Below are 16,981 nucleotides of genomic sequence, written 5' to 3'. Positions count from 1 at the left end.
TAATGCGCGACTGGTTTGTTTTTATAACGCATCAATGAAGTCGCACAAAACCGACCACTTCGACGATAACATACCACGTGTGTTTCAATGTGAAGATTATAAAACAATTGATGCGATCATTAAAACTACATGTAACCACGTGGCTTTTCTGTTTCTATTGGGTCGCTCTCGTTTATTAACCACACCACTTTGTAATGCCACTGCTTTATTCACCAAAGTGAATTGAAATATCACAAACTTACATTTTCGATGAAAATTCATTTCCGTAAACATCAAATAATATTAATGTTGTGTTATTCAACGAGCGCATTAACTTCTAATTTTAAATGGATTTTGGATTCAGCTTAAACAAAAGACTTACGATAAAATTAGAGACCCAACGGTCGTTTCTGTTCACAGCGAAACAATTATAGAGCTAATGCTCTAAAACGATCGATAGGAATAGGAAAATACAACTGCTACCTATTTAAAAGAATGGTGGACCCAGAAACAAGACCAGTGACTTTGGAATAGCTATTCCTGCGTTCCATCATTCAAAACCATTTTAATTAAATGCCAGAATTTCATTTTCGTGGCTTATTAGTCCAGTCGTCACACAAAAACCCTCAGTGTTTTATGCTGTGATGATACTGATAACATTGGTTAGCGTGCAGTGGTTATCTTTCTTCTTCCCTAAACTGACTTTAACAAAACAATGTCTTTTCTTTTAAACCGAACACAAGATCAAATCGTAGTGAATATCTATGGCGGAAAATAAAAATGTCGGATATCAATAAAGATTACATTATATTCTCCAGATAAAACCAGATATGTGCACACCATGTAATATCTTAGAACAACGCTCATTATGCCTGATATGCTACATTATTGTCCCTCGGTACAACATTTAAAATCATTAAATCTGTCAGGGCTCGCAAAGATTTAAAAGCTAGTACCCGGTACAGTTTTAGAGGCGGAGACGATGGAATCAAGAGAGAGGTGTCTTATTTTCTAGAACTAAATGATGGAATCAACATCTTTTTATCACCGCCAGTAATATTATTAGAGACCAACTACAGTAATGATAAAAATATCACAGGTTAGACCATGTCAAAGATTACTTTGCAGCAGTGGTTGCGGAGAGAAAACGAAGTAGATACTCCAGCGCAGTAGACTACTGCAATCATACTGCAAACATGCTTCAAATCTGCTTCGATTGGGGAGCTAATTAGCATATTTGAAACATGCTTCTATCATGCTGCTAATCTACTGCATTAATGCTCCTCTTCTGTACAACCATATGTAATTTTTGAAGTAGAATTGCAGTAGGCTTTACTGCATTTCTACTGCAAATATGCTCCACACCACTACTGCGTTAATGCTTCTTTGCTACTTCGATACTACTGCATTTTCATGCGGGGGGTCCGGGGGGTTCTTTCTTTGATATTTAGGCAGCCTAAAGGATTTTTTTTCATCTTATGCTGTTACAACTATTCTACCAACTTAATGCACTCATTCCTTTTCAGCACATTCTGAATATAAAATATCTACATTCCCAGGTGCTTTTCCACTGCAAGGAACACCATTAACCTAGGGTCTCCAAATCTGAGTAGATACGCAGATAATATCCCTACGCAAAAATGTGAAATATGATTTTTGACCCCGATCTCTTTCTGTCGGACGAAAGAGTGGATCTCCAGTCTCACATGTGGTTTTGCTGCACTGAGAAGTTTGGATATGTCTTTTACAGCCTTACAGAGCGAAGGGTCTCATTATATTTGACGCTCTGGATAGTCGTGCGGAGCAAAACCTGCAAATTAGTATCAGAAAAATATTGTCTGGGCTTCTTCTGGGCCTATACTCTATATCACCTGAAAATGATGTAGCAATATCATTAGAAACTTATTTAGAGGGAAAACCAAATAGGTTGTTTTCTGTGGATCACCCTGTGGATAAAAAAGTTAGGACGAATTGAACAATCAAGTTTAAGTTAAGGGACGTACTGCAGTCAGATATTATTTTAAGAGATATCTGTAGAGGTTTTAAAACGGATGAAAATAAAAATTGCACAGATTTAATAATACAATATCACAATTCAAAGAAATAAAGAGATTACATTTCTCCAGTGATTACCCTACAAGTGAATGGTTCCTTCGTCACGGAAGCGATTCAATAAATGTTGTCCGTTTCGTTTACACTTGATTAACTTGGTACGACGGTCGTTCAAGTCAATTTAATGGGCATTTCTCGGTGAAAATTGGAGTGAAACGTCCGGGGTACATGTAATAAATGTGAATAAATGGTATAGAATATTGATATCTTCACCACTAGTGAAGAATCACTTTTCTGTTTCACTAATCAAGTAAGTTATATGGTATCTGGAATGAAAATCACTATTTATAACAATTTTCACCTGTGATGTGATCATTTATAAATAAAAAGCACATGATACTGGAGGTGGGACAACCTTTTTGACCATTGTTGTATATATGCCTATCTATTAGTTCCTCAACCATCCAGGTTAATAGAGACGCTGTTGTATCGAACGTTACACCAGCTGTCTCCATACCTTTGTTGGTCATGTGTGAAGAATTGGATCACGGCAAAAGTTAAACTACCCCCCCTTGTATCCTATACAAGAGAGTAAACTGCTGTATAGGACCCGGTGTAACGTGACAGAGAGTCCCTCATTCATTTGTACAGGTTTTGACTCACTTAGGTCAACCATAATCATTAAAACTAAATGGAGGGCAAACTTTCCGTTACACGGACCCTCAGTTTCGTTACACGTACTGCTTCCCATTGATTTGGACAGTGAAGCCCCGATTTAGATTTTGACCTACTTACACCACGTAGCCTACTAACACAGGCCTACTTAACAATGTCATCTGTCCATTTCTTTTTCTGCCACTGTGTCCTTTCCAAACGTGGACAGTACTTTGGAGGATGGCATTAAAAGAGAGTGTTTATTTAAGACAACTGATAAACAATGCCCTATTGACCTGATACAAAGTAAATGGTACAGAGAAATTCTGAAAACAAATGAAGTGGTTGTTTATTGATACACGAATCACCTTTTTAAAACTGACCGAAGACTAACTGTTAATTCTACGGTAATTTTGGCCACATCCCCAGGCATTTTCAATTTCCCTTTTACTTTTAACTTATATCTGTCTTCTTTGTCTTCAAAAAGGCAAAGGGCAAAAAAGGGCAAGAGACATTTTCAGTCAATTAGATTTGTTTGTTTTATGCGCGAGTGACCAGACTATTTAGAAAAATTATACCGGTAATGTAAATTCAACATCTTCCCTAGGTAAAAGATTACATGATTATGGTCGGTCTTTTAGAAAAAACCACAAATCCCTGTATCAATCATCATGTAATCTAAGACTTTAAACATGTACGAGATAATGACTCAATCCCGAGTGATTTTTAAGTTCCTGTCTGTGAATTAGTGTTTAATTGCGGACATAACATCAGTTATGAAGCATTAGGTTGGCATTGGTTTCCATCAACTGGCATGTATCATATATGATTAAAATCCCCAGTGTTCGTCACATTCGTTTTTTCCGTTTCAAATAGATTTTATTTGGAATTATTGAAGATTGCCACATCTTATAGCTCTAGATAATTTTCTTAAAAGACTTCCTGTATTCTAGCCTATTTGTATGGCAGGTGATCTGTCTGTTTGTCTGTCGGTCTGACTGTCTGTCTTTCCTACCAATTTATATTCCCTTTCCTCTAGCTCTTTCCTTTATCTCCACGTTTCAACACCGTTTCTTCATTATCTTGCACTCTCCATTTCACATCTTCATTTTGTGATTCACTCGTTCATCCATTCATTTCTTCGTTCATAATTTGACCATGTTGTTTCATGCTTCTTTGATTTTGTAATTTGCTCCCAAAGACCAACTCGTAAACTTTATTGTGTCCAGCACGCAAAATACAAATTTGCTTAGGAATGAAAATTTTCTGAAATATTGCAATGCCACTATTTTCTCAGAAACCCCATTATTCTTTTGATACACACGAAATCAGAAACATTGGTTCGCAATGACCACGAGATGAAGTCTAATTAATCAGATATTGGTTCTTGAAAATAGTCCAAATGGTCTTATCGCGAATGTCTGTACAGGCAAAGGTTACTCTGGACAAAAAACCGATCTGCATCGCGACTTGCGACGAATCCACAGACTGATAAACACTAGGGTGGTGCAGAGTCTTAGAGTGCATTCCCAGAAATTTTTTATCGATCCATCCGGATCGACCTAACTCCCTCGGGGTTCACGCTAAATTGCAGTCAGCCGAGCGCGCACGACAGTTAATTACCCCCTTACTGCTTTTAGTAGGCGGGACAGATGCTTAAGCCGGCTAAGCTGACAGAAATCTAGTAAGACTCCCCACAGGGATAGATCGATCTAAAATCTGTGGGAATGGGGTCTTACATGTCTTTGTAAGTGTACGTTATGAGCATCTATGGCAATGAAAGATGCTTCGGGCGCCTAAGCCGTCTAAGTTTCATAATACTGTTTATCCAAAATTTGACTCAATTGTTAGGTTACACGATTAATTTTAGACCTACTCCTCAAACTCAATCGTTTTTTATAGGTTATACTGTGACAGAACAATTTTAATTCGTTTCATGAGGTTTGGGTTTATGTTTATGACTTTTTGGTCATATGGCTTTTTTAATTGGGCTCACTTATTATTGAGGTCAACGCCTACATGTACGTGTACCACATTATTCCATTTTAACTGCGTATATCTTTGAAACATATGTTATTCCAAACTTTAAAAAGTCAACAGGCCAACAACTCCCCCAGGTTGGACAACTTCAGTTTAATTATCCGTCAAAATACATTAAAATATCCGGTCTTAAAGCCGAGACCATCTTTCGACTTAGACCCCATTTCGATCTACTTTAGATCGACCTAACTCCCTGGGGGTTCACGCTAAATACCTGTCAGCCGGGCGGACACGAAAGTTAATTACCCCCTTACAGCTTGTAGTAGGCGGGACGGACATTTAAGCCGGATTATCTGACGGTAATCTAGTGAGACTCCCCACGGGGATAGATCGATCTAAAAGCTCTGGGAATACAGCCATATATACATGTACACCAACAAAAAACTTAGTATCTGATATCAGGAACCTCTATAATAGTACAAAAAATTAAATGATTTTGTGACAGACTGCTAGCGGTCAGAGCGTCTGACAAACCAAGGATAACAACGATTTCAGGTTCAAAGTAAAACTCGTCTTCAAACATCTTATTTTTATGGCTTCCATCTGTGCCACGCATCCTGCTTTGAATTCAAATAAAAGCACTCAGTCCAAAACGATGACTCTACGAAACAATAATTACTACAAAATCAAAAGATCACTCTGATTAAGCATAAGGCAGCCATTGATGATATTCTTTGCTCTGATCCCCTTCAGGTCGCCTTCTCTCTCTCTCTCTCTCTCTATATATATATATATACTTTATACATTGATAATTTTCGATCATCGTTAGGAATAAAATTGGGGGCTCGTCCGGGAGTTGAACCCGGGACCTCCCGCACCCGAAGCGGGAATCATACCCCTAGACCAACGAGCCGACAGTTGCGACATTATACATAACTGGATACAATGCTTACGAAGTAATAGATGGTTATAGACAGACATGGCCGCAGGGAGCAATGGCCAGTCCATTAGGTGTTTAAAAGAGAGACTCAAAAAAAGATGTGTCTTCATAAAGCTTTGCCAGCAGCTGTAAGAGACACTGATCATTATTATTATTACTATTATTATCTACTGCTAACTCGTCAAAAAAATATCTATTGGTTTTAATATTTTTTTGCTTTTAAATTTGGTTTTTAGATTTTGTTTTTGCCGGGCAGCCACCGATTTATACAAGCTCGATCAGTATTTCGCTAATCGCTATACAGAGAGAGAGAGAGAGAGAGAGAGAGAGAGAGAGAGAGAGAGAGAGAGTGAGTGAGAGACAGAGAGACGGAGGGAGGGAGGGAAAGATCAAACGAGTACTACTGATTACCTTAACGCGCTAGACATCATCTGTCGTTTAGATTTGTCCCTCGATAACTAACCTAATATCTCAGCCTTGACCTGCCAATAAAATGACACTTTCAAAGCAGACAGACTTATCAGAACTTTGTCTTAATACCATCAGAGCTAAAATATAACAGCGGTCAATTAAAAGCGCATATAATACCGGGATTGAAAGGAAAAAAGTTTCGATTTCCATTTCGAAGTTAACCTTACGGGGTCTGTTTTAGATTTCTCGTTTCCTCATGGGATAAAAACTCATAAAGTATACTGGTAAATTTAACGCTTCATGCCTGTGCTTTGCTGTCATATATCAACAATACCGACTTAAAATCTAGATTTCCATCCAGATTCCAAGAACCCTTTTATACTACATGTACCAGCGAGCAAATTTTGAACGGCGATCATTTCTGAAACCATTCCCCATTTTTCAGTAAAAGTGAAACATGGAAGGTCTTTTGACCAATAATTTAAATGTATTTCACAAGGTAATTTCACAATATCTAAAACCGCGCCAATATCATACAGTATAAGATTCAAACGCAACATCACCCTACGTCCATCTGGGAGACGCTCTCTCTCTCTCTCTCTCTCTCTCTCATTCCGTACATACATGTATAAGTGAATCGCATCTACGTATACAGAGTGCAATAACGCTCCTCTGTCCCTGTAATCGATTGACTGTTCAATAAAAATAATAATAGACTTATTGCCGTCGTTGACAGACTATGTCAAAAGTCAAAGTATTCTGGTCTTCGGGAAAGACGTCTTGGACATTTTTTTTCGAAGACGATTTACTCTGAAAGTTGGTCATAAGATTTAGACCTACATTTTGATGTACTCCAATCCAAGAAAAATCTACCGTGGTCCATTCAATGAATAAAATTTACCATTAATCTAGATTATACCACAATTGCAAAAGTGTTTTGATTGTTGAATTAACGTTCATTCACATTTATGTTAGTCCTCCATTGAATTTACATAGACTTATTAAGCACTTTCCATAAGATTATATAACTATTTGATGGCGGAAATAAAAATTAGACTACTTAAGCATAATGTATAGGCGGACTTGGTATCCAACATTGCTGCCAGAAGTGCACTTAAATCTCTTAAAATCGACGTGGCAAATATCGCCGCTAAGTACAACTAATCAATATGTGAAAATGACTGATATAGGCCATTTCTTCCGATCCTGGAAAACTGATTTTCTGGGAAGGGACTTGTTATAACTTTTATAAAGTTGTCGTTATTTGATGAGATGGCAAATCACTTTGATTGAATCTTGGAAAACATCGATATGGAAATATTCAGGTTTTTGTGTTCACTTCCTGAGTCCGATCTAAATCTGCGAAATTGAATATCAAAGACAATTGGTAACTAAAGAGGAAAATAAACTAATCTAAAAATAAGATCCGTATTCAAATGAAATTGTAAACACTTTTTTCCCTCCTGAATAACTACATTTCCCAGAAATTCCATTACAATTTGTGATAAACTTTTATGAGATGTCTTCTCCAATAGTAAAGGAATAAACCAATGCCGATGTAAACCCAACCTCTCTCACTGGAGGCAACAAGAGGCCTTGTATACACATACAAATATCTAGGAACACACTTGTCATAAAAGCAACTTTTCTCTGCTTTATTTATTTATTTATTTATTTATTTATTTTTTATTAGACACCAATCTAAATTCTACAAAATCATTACGAAGCTTTACAATACGGCGTGAGCGGATTCTAAAAAAAAAACTTAGTTAATGGTTATATTTATCAGAAACAACGCCCTGAAGAAAACACTAACACTTACCTGATTTCTATTCATCTCTATACCTTTTCTTCCAATCATCACGTCATACAACTGAACAAAAATGACAGGAAATTTGATAAAGCTGTAAGTTAAAGACTGAAGTCAACGGCTAATCGATAGGGACTTCCGCCAGTGGACTCTAGAATTCTTACCTGCTTTTCAAGGCCCCTAAAGATTAAGCTGCCAATATTTCTCTTACAGTATATCGTTTTCCCAGCACAAGTTAAATCCATTGAGTAATAGCTCGCAGGTATAAGTGTAAGTTTTTAACAGTAGGCCTACTCTCTGTACTTCATCAAACGTGCAGCAATTCTTTCCGCAACATACTTCTTTTCAATCTGATGAGGGCAATTTGACTTATAAATATACATCGCTTTCACTCTTGGAGTACAGATCAGATTCAGCACTAAGGCCAAACTATGTTTATGAGATGGTTAACAACCGCGACAGACCCTAATTTTAAGGAAGTCAGATTTGTAAAAAATTAATTAATTAATTAATTAATTTTTCAGATGGACTTATGGAAACACCTTAATAGTGATGTTTTATGTTAAAAAATCTCCAAGATTATGACATTGGAATTTTCTTCCCCTAAAATCAACTAAGCATTTTTGTCTGGCCTGAGGAGCAGTTTATTATTTTCACTCTAAGCTTTACTTGTGAGCAATGGCGCTCATCACCCTGATTTGCTAGTTAAACTCGACCTCAGTTGACGGTTTTGAAAAATGCTGTGACGTCACACAAGAAGGAGGGCATACGGCAGAAATCAATGCAAAGAAGTATGCTTTGGATATTTGGATGGAGGTATTCAAAGTTTTCTGCCTAAGAGGCGTGAGGAGGTGGTGAGAGTTATCTAAATATGAGTTTCAACCACTTTAAGAGTCGACCTCAGGTAGAGCCGCAGAATAGGCGCGTGTGGGGGTTGGGGGCACCAGGATTAATATGTCGAACATAAAACAATTGAAAGGAATAATTTCCCAATAACATGTATTTAAAAGGGATTATTTTTTCTGATTTTGCTCGTTATGCCTTTTTTTTTTTTTGGGGGGGGGGGGGGGGGAAGGGGATACTCACTTGATCCACCAATGCACTCATACATGTATTGATATGTGACCATCATCACTTGAACAACTAGGGGTGTCGACTAAACCCACAAAGAAAATATCTTTTAAAAAAATTTTAAACGGAAAACATAAAATTTTAACTGCAAAATAATGTAAAAGCTAATCTAAATAAACAATAAAATGATGAAAGCAATAATAAATATCAATACTTCTTTTAAATATTAATTCTACATAAAATTGTCACTTGATAGTTTAAATGACTATGGTGAGGATTTTGATAGTAATGTAAAAATTTGTAACTGCAGATGTTATTTGTTTTAAGTTGCATTTCAAACAATACATACTAAAAACACAATACAAATATAAATAAATAAATAACACACGTTCTGTGCTATTGACGTCTTTATCTATTTATTCATTTGTCATTAATATTTACACACGATTTATATTCATGTACTGATTATTATTCATATGTATGGTTTTATTTATATTCGTTTATTAATCTTCAATCTAGTAACTTTTTTATATATTGAGTTATTTCCAGTGATGGCAGAAACATGACAATACCAGTGTAAGAGGTGTGAATTCCCAGTGACCTCTGCAACTCAGGACGACAATGGTTGAAATCAAATTTCAAAACTGAAATATATATCATTTTCTTCATTTGACACTTAACTTACCAGACGCACTTCACAATGTCAGTGAAGTAATACAACGGCAACCCCGAGTTTCAGAGGAGTATGTCTGGAAACGACAGACACATGCTGATACACGTAGTACAGATGTCTGTTTTGGGACTTTTGAGACTCGGTTGACATGAATGAATATTAATGTCATCAACGTACGAAAGGACTGCAAAATAGATGCACGGTGACGTAAGATTTAGCAAGATGACATAATATGCTCTCTTTGTGCGCATGCTGCAAACGGTTCACATACATCACACCGACTCCCACACTCCCCCTGTTTTTAGCGACCTCTATCCTACTGTCGATATATAAATACGTAAGTTGGCGTACATTTGCATATGGCCTAACAAGCGGGGAGGGATCATCCATTACAATGCTCATTCAGAACACATTATATTTGCCCCAATTAAAAATGATTAAGATAAGATATTAGTAACACTGTTTGTACACGGCTAGCAGCCATATATTATCGCAGCTAATTAATTTACATCACATTCGTCACATCGATTTATCAAATCAATGTATTATTGGTCGTTAACGCGACGGCTCTCCGTGACAATGGGGCACGGTGTCAACACAGCAACTGTGTACCGATATCCTACAGAGAATTTGATCCGATATCGATCGATTCCTGAGTCTAATAGGACAGCACGGCGTAAAGACTGTGACTGAAACAATCAATTTGCGGGGCGAGAAGGTATAACGGACAGTAATGCGTACATAGTTACGGAAACGGCAAGAGAGTGATTAATAAGGCACGTCAAATACGGGGGATTTTGTTAAGTGTCCCGTGCACTTTCATATGGAGTCAATAAAGGTGACAAAACCATATCTTATTGACATGGCGATATAGGAATAAATGGTTTGTAATACAAAGCGGATAGATGGTGCGTCTTAATAGGAACCGCCCCAAGAGAGAGAGGGAATGAGCTAATTATGATACGTCCTGACGATCACTCGCCAAAATGATGGACTAACGTGCGAGGACATTCGCCAATAGTATCGAACGGAAGTAAAGGGCCATTACTGTCGACGTATAGGAAGTAACATCTTCACTTGAAAGTGCAACAGAAGTCAAAATGGCGGATACCACTGACCCGCCAACGAAGCACGATGACTCTAAAAATAACCAGGCCCGGGGGGTTCACCCCCTGGATACGGACCCCCACCCTCCAAGGAGCCAGTCAACGAGACCGAAGACGGCCGCCCGCCTGCTTATGCCTCACTACCATGGTGCTTCTTCGAGGCCGGCCAGTAGACAGATTATACGCGTGGGTTCGCAGGGCTCCTTTGAAAGCTACACGGCAGAGGAGGAGCGAGACTTTAAGATGATGATACCCACAATGCACAAGTGCTGGGCCATCACGTGTTTTGTACTCAACGCGATGGTCCCAGGTTTAGGTATGATATGTTAGTGCTTTCTAAAGAAAAAGTTGCTAATTGTTTTACAGTGGCGAATTTTTCAATTTCCACGTTAATACGTATTACAATCAAGGTGGTCAAATTAAAAAAATGATTCATGCGCATGACAGTTTTATGATCGCTTTTCCAAAGTTACCTTAAGGAAGGAGTTATGACTCCTTGTCTTAAGTAAGGGACCACCCTAAAGGTTTCAATAGTGTTTTTAACATTCTGTTTTGAAAATGCATTTGGGTGTATTTACCAAAAGCAGCTACGCTTTCCGTGTTGCGAATAGAACTCTAGTTGCCTCCTTATCACCCTACTGAATATCTCTTTGAAATTATATTTTTAAGCCATCAACCAAGACGGAGCAGGTATAATGATCAGTGTCATTGTATAGATGAATTTTGATACTTAGTTTGGCTGAATAAATACATGTCTTCTGCAGTTTTAGTGTAAGTGCACTCTCAGTAGGCCTATTTAGGGGAATATCCTTTGACCGCTAAATATGATCTGATCACACAACTGAATTACAGAAACATCGATTGCTTGGGAGAGTTTATTAACGCAGAAAGGACCAATATGAGCTTACTAAACGCGAGTCTAATGACGTTGTTGTAATGGTTTGTCCCTCCAGGTAAGTCAAAATATCCTACCGCAGAAACAAAGTAAATAACACAATTTCTGCGGTTTAGTTAAGTTAATTAATACCGCGGGGGCTCTGTTTATGTAATCCGTTACATATAGCTGGCTATCAAGTTGTCAAACTCTCAGCGGACCGGTACAGACAATGTCGCTTTTTTTTCCAAGGGCAATCAGTGATGATAAACCACCTCCTCTTTATTCATAAAAGCAGTATTTTCACCCTTTTTGATTACAGTCCAGGACACTATCTACCAGTTTACTTTGGGGAAGACGGAGTGACATATCTTCCAACACTGTTCTTGTCATTCAGAGGGTCACGTGCCTCCCTCCCATCTCCCTAACATCTGAGGTGTAACCCCTTCTCCACCCCTCCCAAAAAGAACGAGTTTAATCCAGGCAATATTTTCATCCCTGAACCCTACACGTTGCAATAAAATTTTCTCCATCTTCTGTTTTATATTTATACAGCGAAGCGAGCCAAAATATTCCTTTCTGTGCGGCATCCTTTCCCTAATTAAAAGCAAAGCCCTAGATCCACCAGTGATGATTATTGATACCGGGAAATGCAATTGCTGTGCTCAAATACCTGCACACATGATTATACATGTATATCATTATTATATCAACGGGATATATCAATTTGTTGAACCTCGATGGCACTTACTTAATAATAGAATACGAAATTGGAGTTCCACCCTTTTGTACCGCTATTGACATTCTCAAGAAAAAAAGTACAGAGAACCAATTATCTGTCATCTTGATCCTAACCATTTGGAAATATTGAAGACAATCATACCACGAAAATTTACGCCTTTTGATTACTTTGTAATATGTGGCAGGACTGCGTTTCATTAATGAGCATGATTAATGAAAAATTGGATCTTATAGCACTAATACTATTGTCGCATAGATCTCTCCCACGCGTTCATTAGCACAAAGAGATGAAGAGACATCTCTTTATTAGTGTTAGACATACGATGTATGTTGAAGATGCATTGAGGAAGTGTCTGTTGTAGAATATGTTCCCGGTTAGTCTTCTACAGCGCAGGTAGCATGTAATGCCTTTTAAAATATTCTTTACAACGCAATGGAATACCCAATGAAAAATGATTATGACGCATGTTATCTTCTGTACATGTCAACCATAAAATTGATGAAAATACAGAATGAGAAATATAAGAGATTATGGAAAAGTATACCTACCTCCGTCTGTGTGTATCACGTCTTCAGACTCTAGACAAAATTGACGCAATTGCTCTTCACGATGTTACAAATCATTACATTTCTGTTTTGAAATCAAACACTTCATGGTCTCAAATGCAGAAATTATCGACCACATCGCATTCCTTTTCAAATTGATTATTTTTGACAGCAGACATGTGTATCTGCAAACCAGTGATTCTCCGATTGTAATTAGTCCGTATTCAATCCCCATGCAGCCTGAAATATCCAACAGTAATTCAGACCAGGCTTGCAATTGCCTCGGGTTTTATGGTCAGCATTCTTTTAGTGTCCGAGGTTGTTCTTGCAGCATTTTAAAGCTCTTCACTGGTTGCCCTATATTTCTCATGGGTGACCGGTTCCTGTGAGACCTATAATGTAAATTTCTGTCGACGTGTGCGTTTGGGGGGAAAAGCAAGGTATAGTACCGTTTCAGAAGGAAATGAAAGATGATCTTCGAGGTTCGGGTTCAAAAATGGACATTTGCGAACACCACTCTCAAAACTTCATTTTTCCCAGCGTCAGTTACACTATGAAACAAGTAGTACTCTACCCATTTAGTGAGTTCTCTAAGCTTCCTGGTCCCTATAAATTTGACGCGTCGCTGTGCTGAAAAAAATACTTAAATGTAGAATCGTCTACCTTGTTTGTAAGCGTGATTACTTCAATAGAAACATCTTTCCATCTCTCTCCAGCTGCTCGTTGAACTTCTCAGTGAGTCCTTCCTCCGATCTTCACGGTCGACTGCACAATTCGATTGCCACCAAGCTGATACGACTTGTATATATGCAGCACATTAAACCCAGGAAAGTTGATTAGCTTGATAATCATTTGCTAATCCCAAACAAGGCAAGCGACTGATTTTCATTAGTGTTCCGGGAACGAGGTGATCTACATTTACATGTATATCTTACGATATGGAGGGTTAGCAGTGGATTGTTCTCAATTTGGCTGCAGCAAGGACTACATTTCCTGTTTCTTTTCCTAAGTAACCACTAGCGTTATGCCACGTGTGTTGGTATAGGAATATGATGCGCGCTAGACCGTTTTATATACTCTGTAGCAAAAATGAAATTTTGCTGATAATTTCAACATTAAAGGTATTCCCTATCCAAATACAAAGGGGAAAATTAAATTTACAACCCATTTCGTCATCCATTTCGATTTGAGTACTCTATTTCCAGGTTTTACTTTAACGACTGCGTTGCAACATTTTTACTTCGCTCACAAACTGACTGAAAAATTACAAAAACCGGTATAAAGTCGCAATTTTGTGAAGAGTTTTTGGATAAAGCATGCATTGGTGATAAATGGAAAAATGTTAAATTTTTAAGTGAAATTGTGTATATGCTCTTTTAAGATTTAATGTTCATTTTGTGTCTTTTTCGCCGATCATGGTCCTGTTTTTCATGTGTATTCTGTAATTAATTTTAAGCGTTTTTTAGCTGTCTCTTGATTAATTTTGTGAATTCTTTTCCCAGTTTCCTTAAATCAACAGAAATCTAAAACTGATTAGGTGCATCAAAAGCCATAGTTCACTTTTTGTACGCAAGCCAGACGTACATGTACCGGTAGCTACTTAATCTAACTGGATTCCGTTCATTATATTTTGCCCGAATGGGTAATTTTAGAGTGTTGGCACATTTATCAAAGGGAATATGTCTAAGTGTATGTCCCTTGGTATGTTTTAGTATCAAGGAGGATTATCAAAATCGTTTTAGACTTATTTTGGAGGAAGTCTCAGAACTTACAACGACACGACAATCGATCTTCGTTATAAACACAGCACAGAATGGGATTTCTATTTACTACACTGTTACCTATTTATCTTTTATTTATTTATTTATTTATTTATTTATTTATTTATTTATTTATTTGCACATATGAGTGTGTATTGCAAGTGTATCCAATATTCACAATTTTCAGGAACGATGGTGGCTGGAATGTCAGTGTTCTTTTGCTGCACCAAGACAGATCTGAAGTTCTCCCAGAGGATTGGTTCCTGCTGCCTAAACCTTGGCGTTGGTCTGGCACAGTTAATTCTTGCCCCAGTGTTCCTTCTAGGGTGGGTGTGGAGTATCTGCTGGGGAATAGCAATGGTCGGGCAGTCGGGTAAGTGTGAGATGTCTCTTTGATATTCTGTTCCTCCCCCACCCCCTTCTTCTAGGTCTGTCTGGCTGTTTGCCCATCCGCGCGAACCCGACCACCTGTTTGTCTGTCTGTCTGTCTGTCCCTCTGTTTATCCTTTGTGCCCCTGATATGTGAAATCAAGATAATTAATGGTATTCTATTTTTGACTTTTTGAGTTTTATCACACACCTTCACAGTTTAGAATCGCCTTTATGTGTCAACATAGGCTAGTATATGCAGGGGCATAGTTTTCGCTTAGGTTGCAAGAGGTCCCGCGTTAATTCCCTTACAAGCCCTTTCCTTTTACGAATACAGATCGTTTTTTACAGTTAATTGTCGTTGTCAAGCAGTGAGTAATTAATTAATTGTCTGGTGTGTAATATAATAATGGAATTTATAATGTAATGATAAGATTTTTAAAATATTAAAATTTATCAAGCGCAGTGATTTGTGTAAAAATAAAATAAAAGCTCAACAAAGAAGCCAGATTTGGAGAACATCCCTTCACTTAAAATGCTTCTTTTTAAATTCCAGATGAAGAATATCATGCTACCAAGATAACGCCGGAACCGAGACCAAAAACTGTGATATCCCACCAACCACCGGCACATGGAATTGCGCAGAGCGGACGACCAAAGAGTTCTTTTGCGCATTCCACCACGCCATCTAACGACGGTCAGCACCATCAAGACGTGTATGGCGGAATGGGAGATGTGTCCACGTGATTCGATTGTTGCCCACTATGTTGACTGTGTTGCTCATTATGCATTATTTCAGTTAAGATCACAGCGGTTACTAATGTTGTGTAGGGAAATCAAACCTTCCGCGCCCGATTTTTCTGCTACTATCAAAATATGATAGGTTAGCGGATTCACTGCGATGTGTAGGCCTACATGTAACACTTATATGCAGTATGCTCTCAGTACAAAATCGAACTGAATGAAGTTTAACTTGACAATAATATTTAAGGTTTGTGTCTAACTTAGATTTGGATGCTACCTTAACACTTTCGGAAACGGTAAGCAATTATGGTTGGGAAAACAGACAGGGAAGATTTAACGAGTATAGAAACACGTTGCCTGTGTACTCAGCGCCTTTAACATTTCAATCGATAGTCTTATCCTTGCTGAGATCGTGTAACATCTCATGTGCAGTGCGATCATCAGATAACAGACAGATCGTGATTTGTCTTATTAAAATATGTAACAAGTTATGATAAGAACATACCTTGATAGGCCCGTTTTTCAGGGAACGTTACACCGAAAGTTGTTAGGTTACTCTCTGAGAAGGGCGCCCTAGTAATCTGTTATAAAATTATTGTATCTCTCATAATTTAAATTTGTATAATATTTCCTGTATACAGAGGGTAGTCTTTACTTACCAGTATAGTTTCGGGGTACTGCAATATTTGATACTGCAGATTGATTTGATTTATCTTTAATGAAAATCCTGTAGACTCAATAGCTGGTATATAAGTTAGGAACAATCTTTGGTCTAATTTTCCTTTGTGAAACGGACCCATATGTTTTTTAACTTGAGTAACTATGAGCAAAAATGTAAGCACGAGCCACAGGACCCTTACAACTTCGAGAGGACAAACGAAATTATAGTAAGAACTGTAATTCTTACTAGAAGACCGAGGAAATTCAACCGAGGATTCATTGCAATATATTTTATTAATATAATAAACAAGATTATAATCAAGTGACAGTTATTTCCAGGTGATTTTCATTGTATTAGCCCATTTTATTCCCTTTATGTAAAAAGAAAAAAAAAGAAAAAAAGAAGTTTAAAAACCATTCGCTCTTCCAAAGATCACATTCTGTCTCATACTTTCTATTCATGTAAAAGCGAGAGTGAAAAATTGTGTCAGTCTTGGATTAAATGGAAAATTCCCCTAGTAGAAATTTAAACGCAACTTCATGCCGCAACAAATCGATGCAAACAAACAGAATTGACTAATAAACATACTCCGCCTACCCCATAACTCGAT

General features: G+C 37.7%; 1 protein-coding gene and 1 non-coding gene across 2 annotated transcripts; one reads left to right on the top strand and one right to left on the bottom strand.

Moving 5' to 3' along the window:
- Nucleotides 1-5,506: 5,506 nt before the first annotated feature.
- Nucleotides 5,507-5,578, bottom strand: Trnap-cgg (transfer RNA proline (anticodon CGG)). Its single transcript has one exon. It is a non-coding gene; the product is annotated as a tRNA-Pro (tRNA).
- Nucleotides 5,579-10,400: 4,822 nt separating this feature from the next.
- LOC106160964 (uncharacterized) lies at nucleotides 10,401-16,686 on the top strand. The gene is made up of 3 exons (XM_013537780.2): nucleotides 10,401-10,992; nucleotides 14,785-14,970; nucleotides 15,523-16,686. Exons 1-3 carry the CDS (start codon nucleotides 10,671-10,673, stop codon nucleotides 15,711-15,713), a joined length of 699 nt encoding a protein of 232 aa, XP_013393234.2. The 5' UTR covers nucleotides 10,401-10,670; the 3' UTR covers nucleotides 15,714-16,686.
- The last annotated feature ends 295 nt before the right edge of the window (nucleotides 16,687-16,981 follow it).

This window comes from Lingula anatina, chromosome 6 (assembly GCF_051362555.1).
Source record: "Lingula anatina isolate TDL-2025a chromosome 6, LinAna3.0, whole genome shotgun sequence".
NCBI classification, from domain to species: Eukaryota; Metazoa; Brachiopoda; class Lingulata; order Lingulida; family Lingulidae; genus Lingula; species Lingula anatina.
The sequence above is the reverse complement of the archived record's forward strand: the minus strand, read 5'-3'. Positions and strand labels throughout refer to the sequence as shown.

Excerpts from the sequence above, each read along its gene's own strand:
- LOC106160964 (XM_013537780.2), top strand. The coding sequence starts at position 10,671 with ATGGCGGATACCACTGACCCGCCAACGAAGCACGATGACTCTAAAAAT. Across the intron at positions 10,993-14,784 it reads CGCGATGGTCCCAGGTTTAG|GAACGATGGTGGCTGGAATG; the intron begins GTATGATATGTT and ends CACAATTTTCAG. Across the intron at positions 14,971-15,522 it reads AGCAATGGTCGGGCAGTCGG|ATGAAGAATATCATGCTACC; the intron begins GTAAGTGTGAGA and ends TTTAAATTCCAG.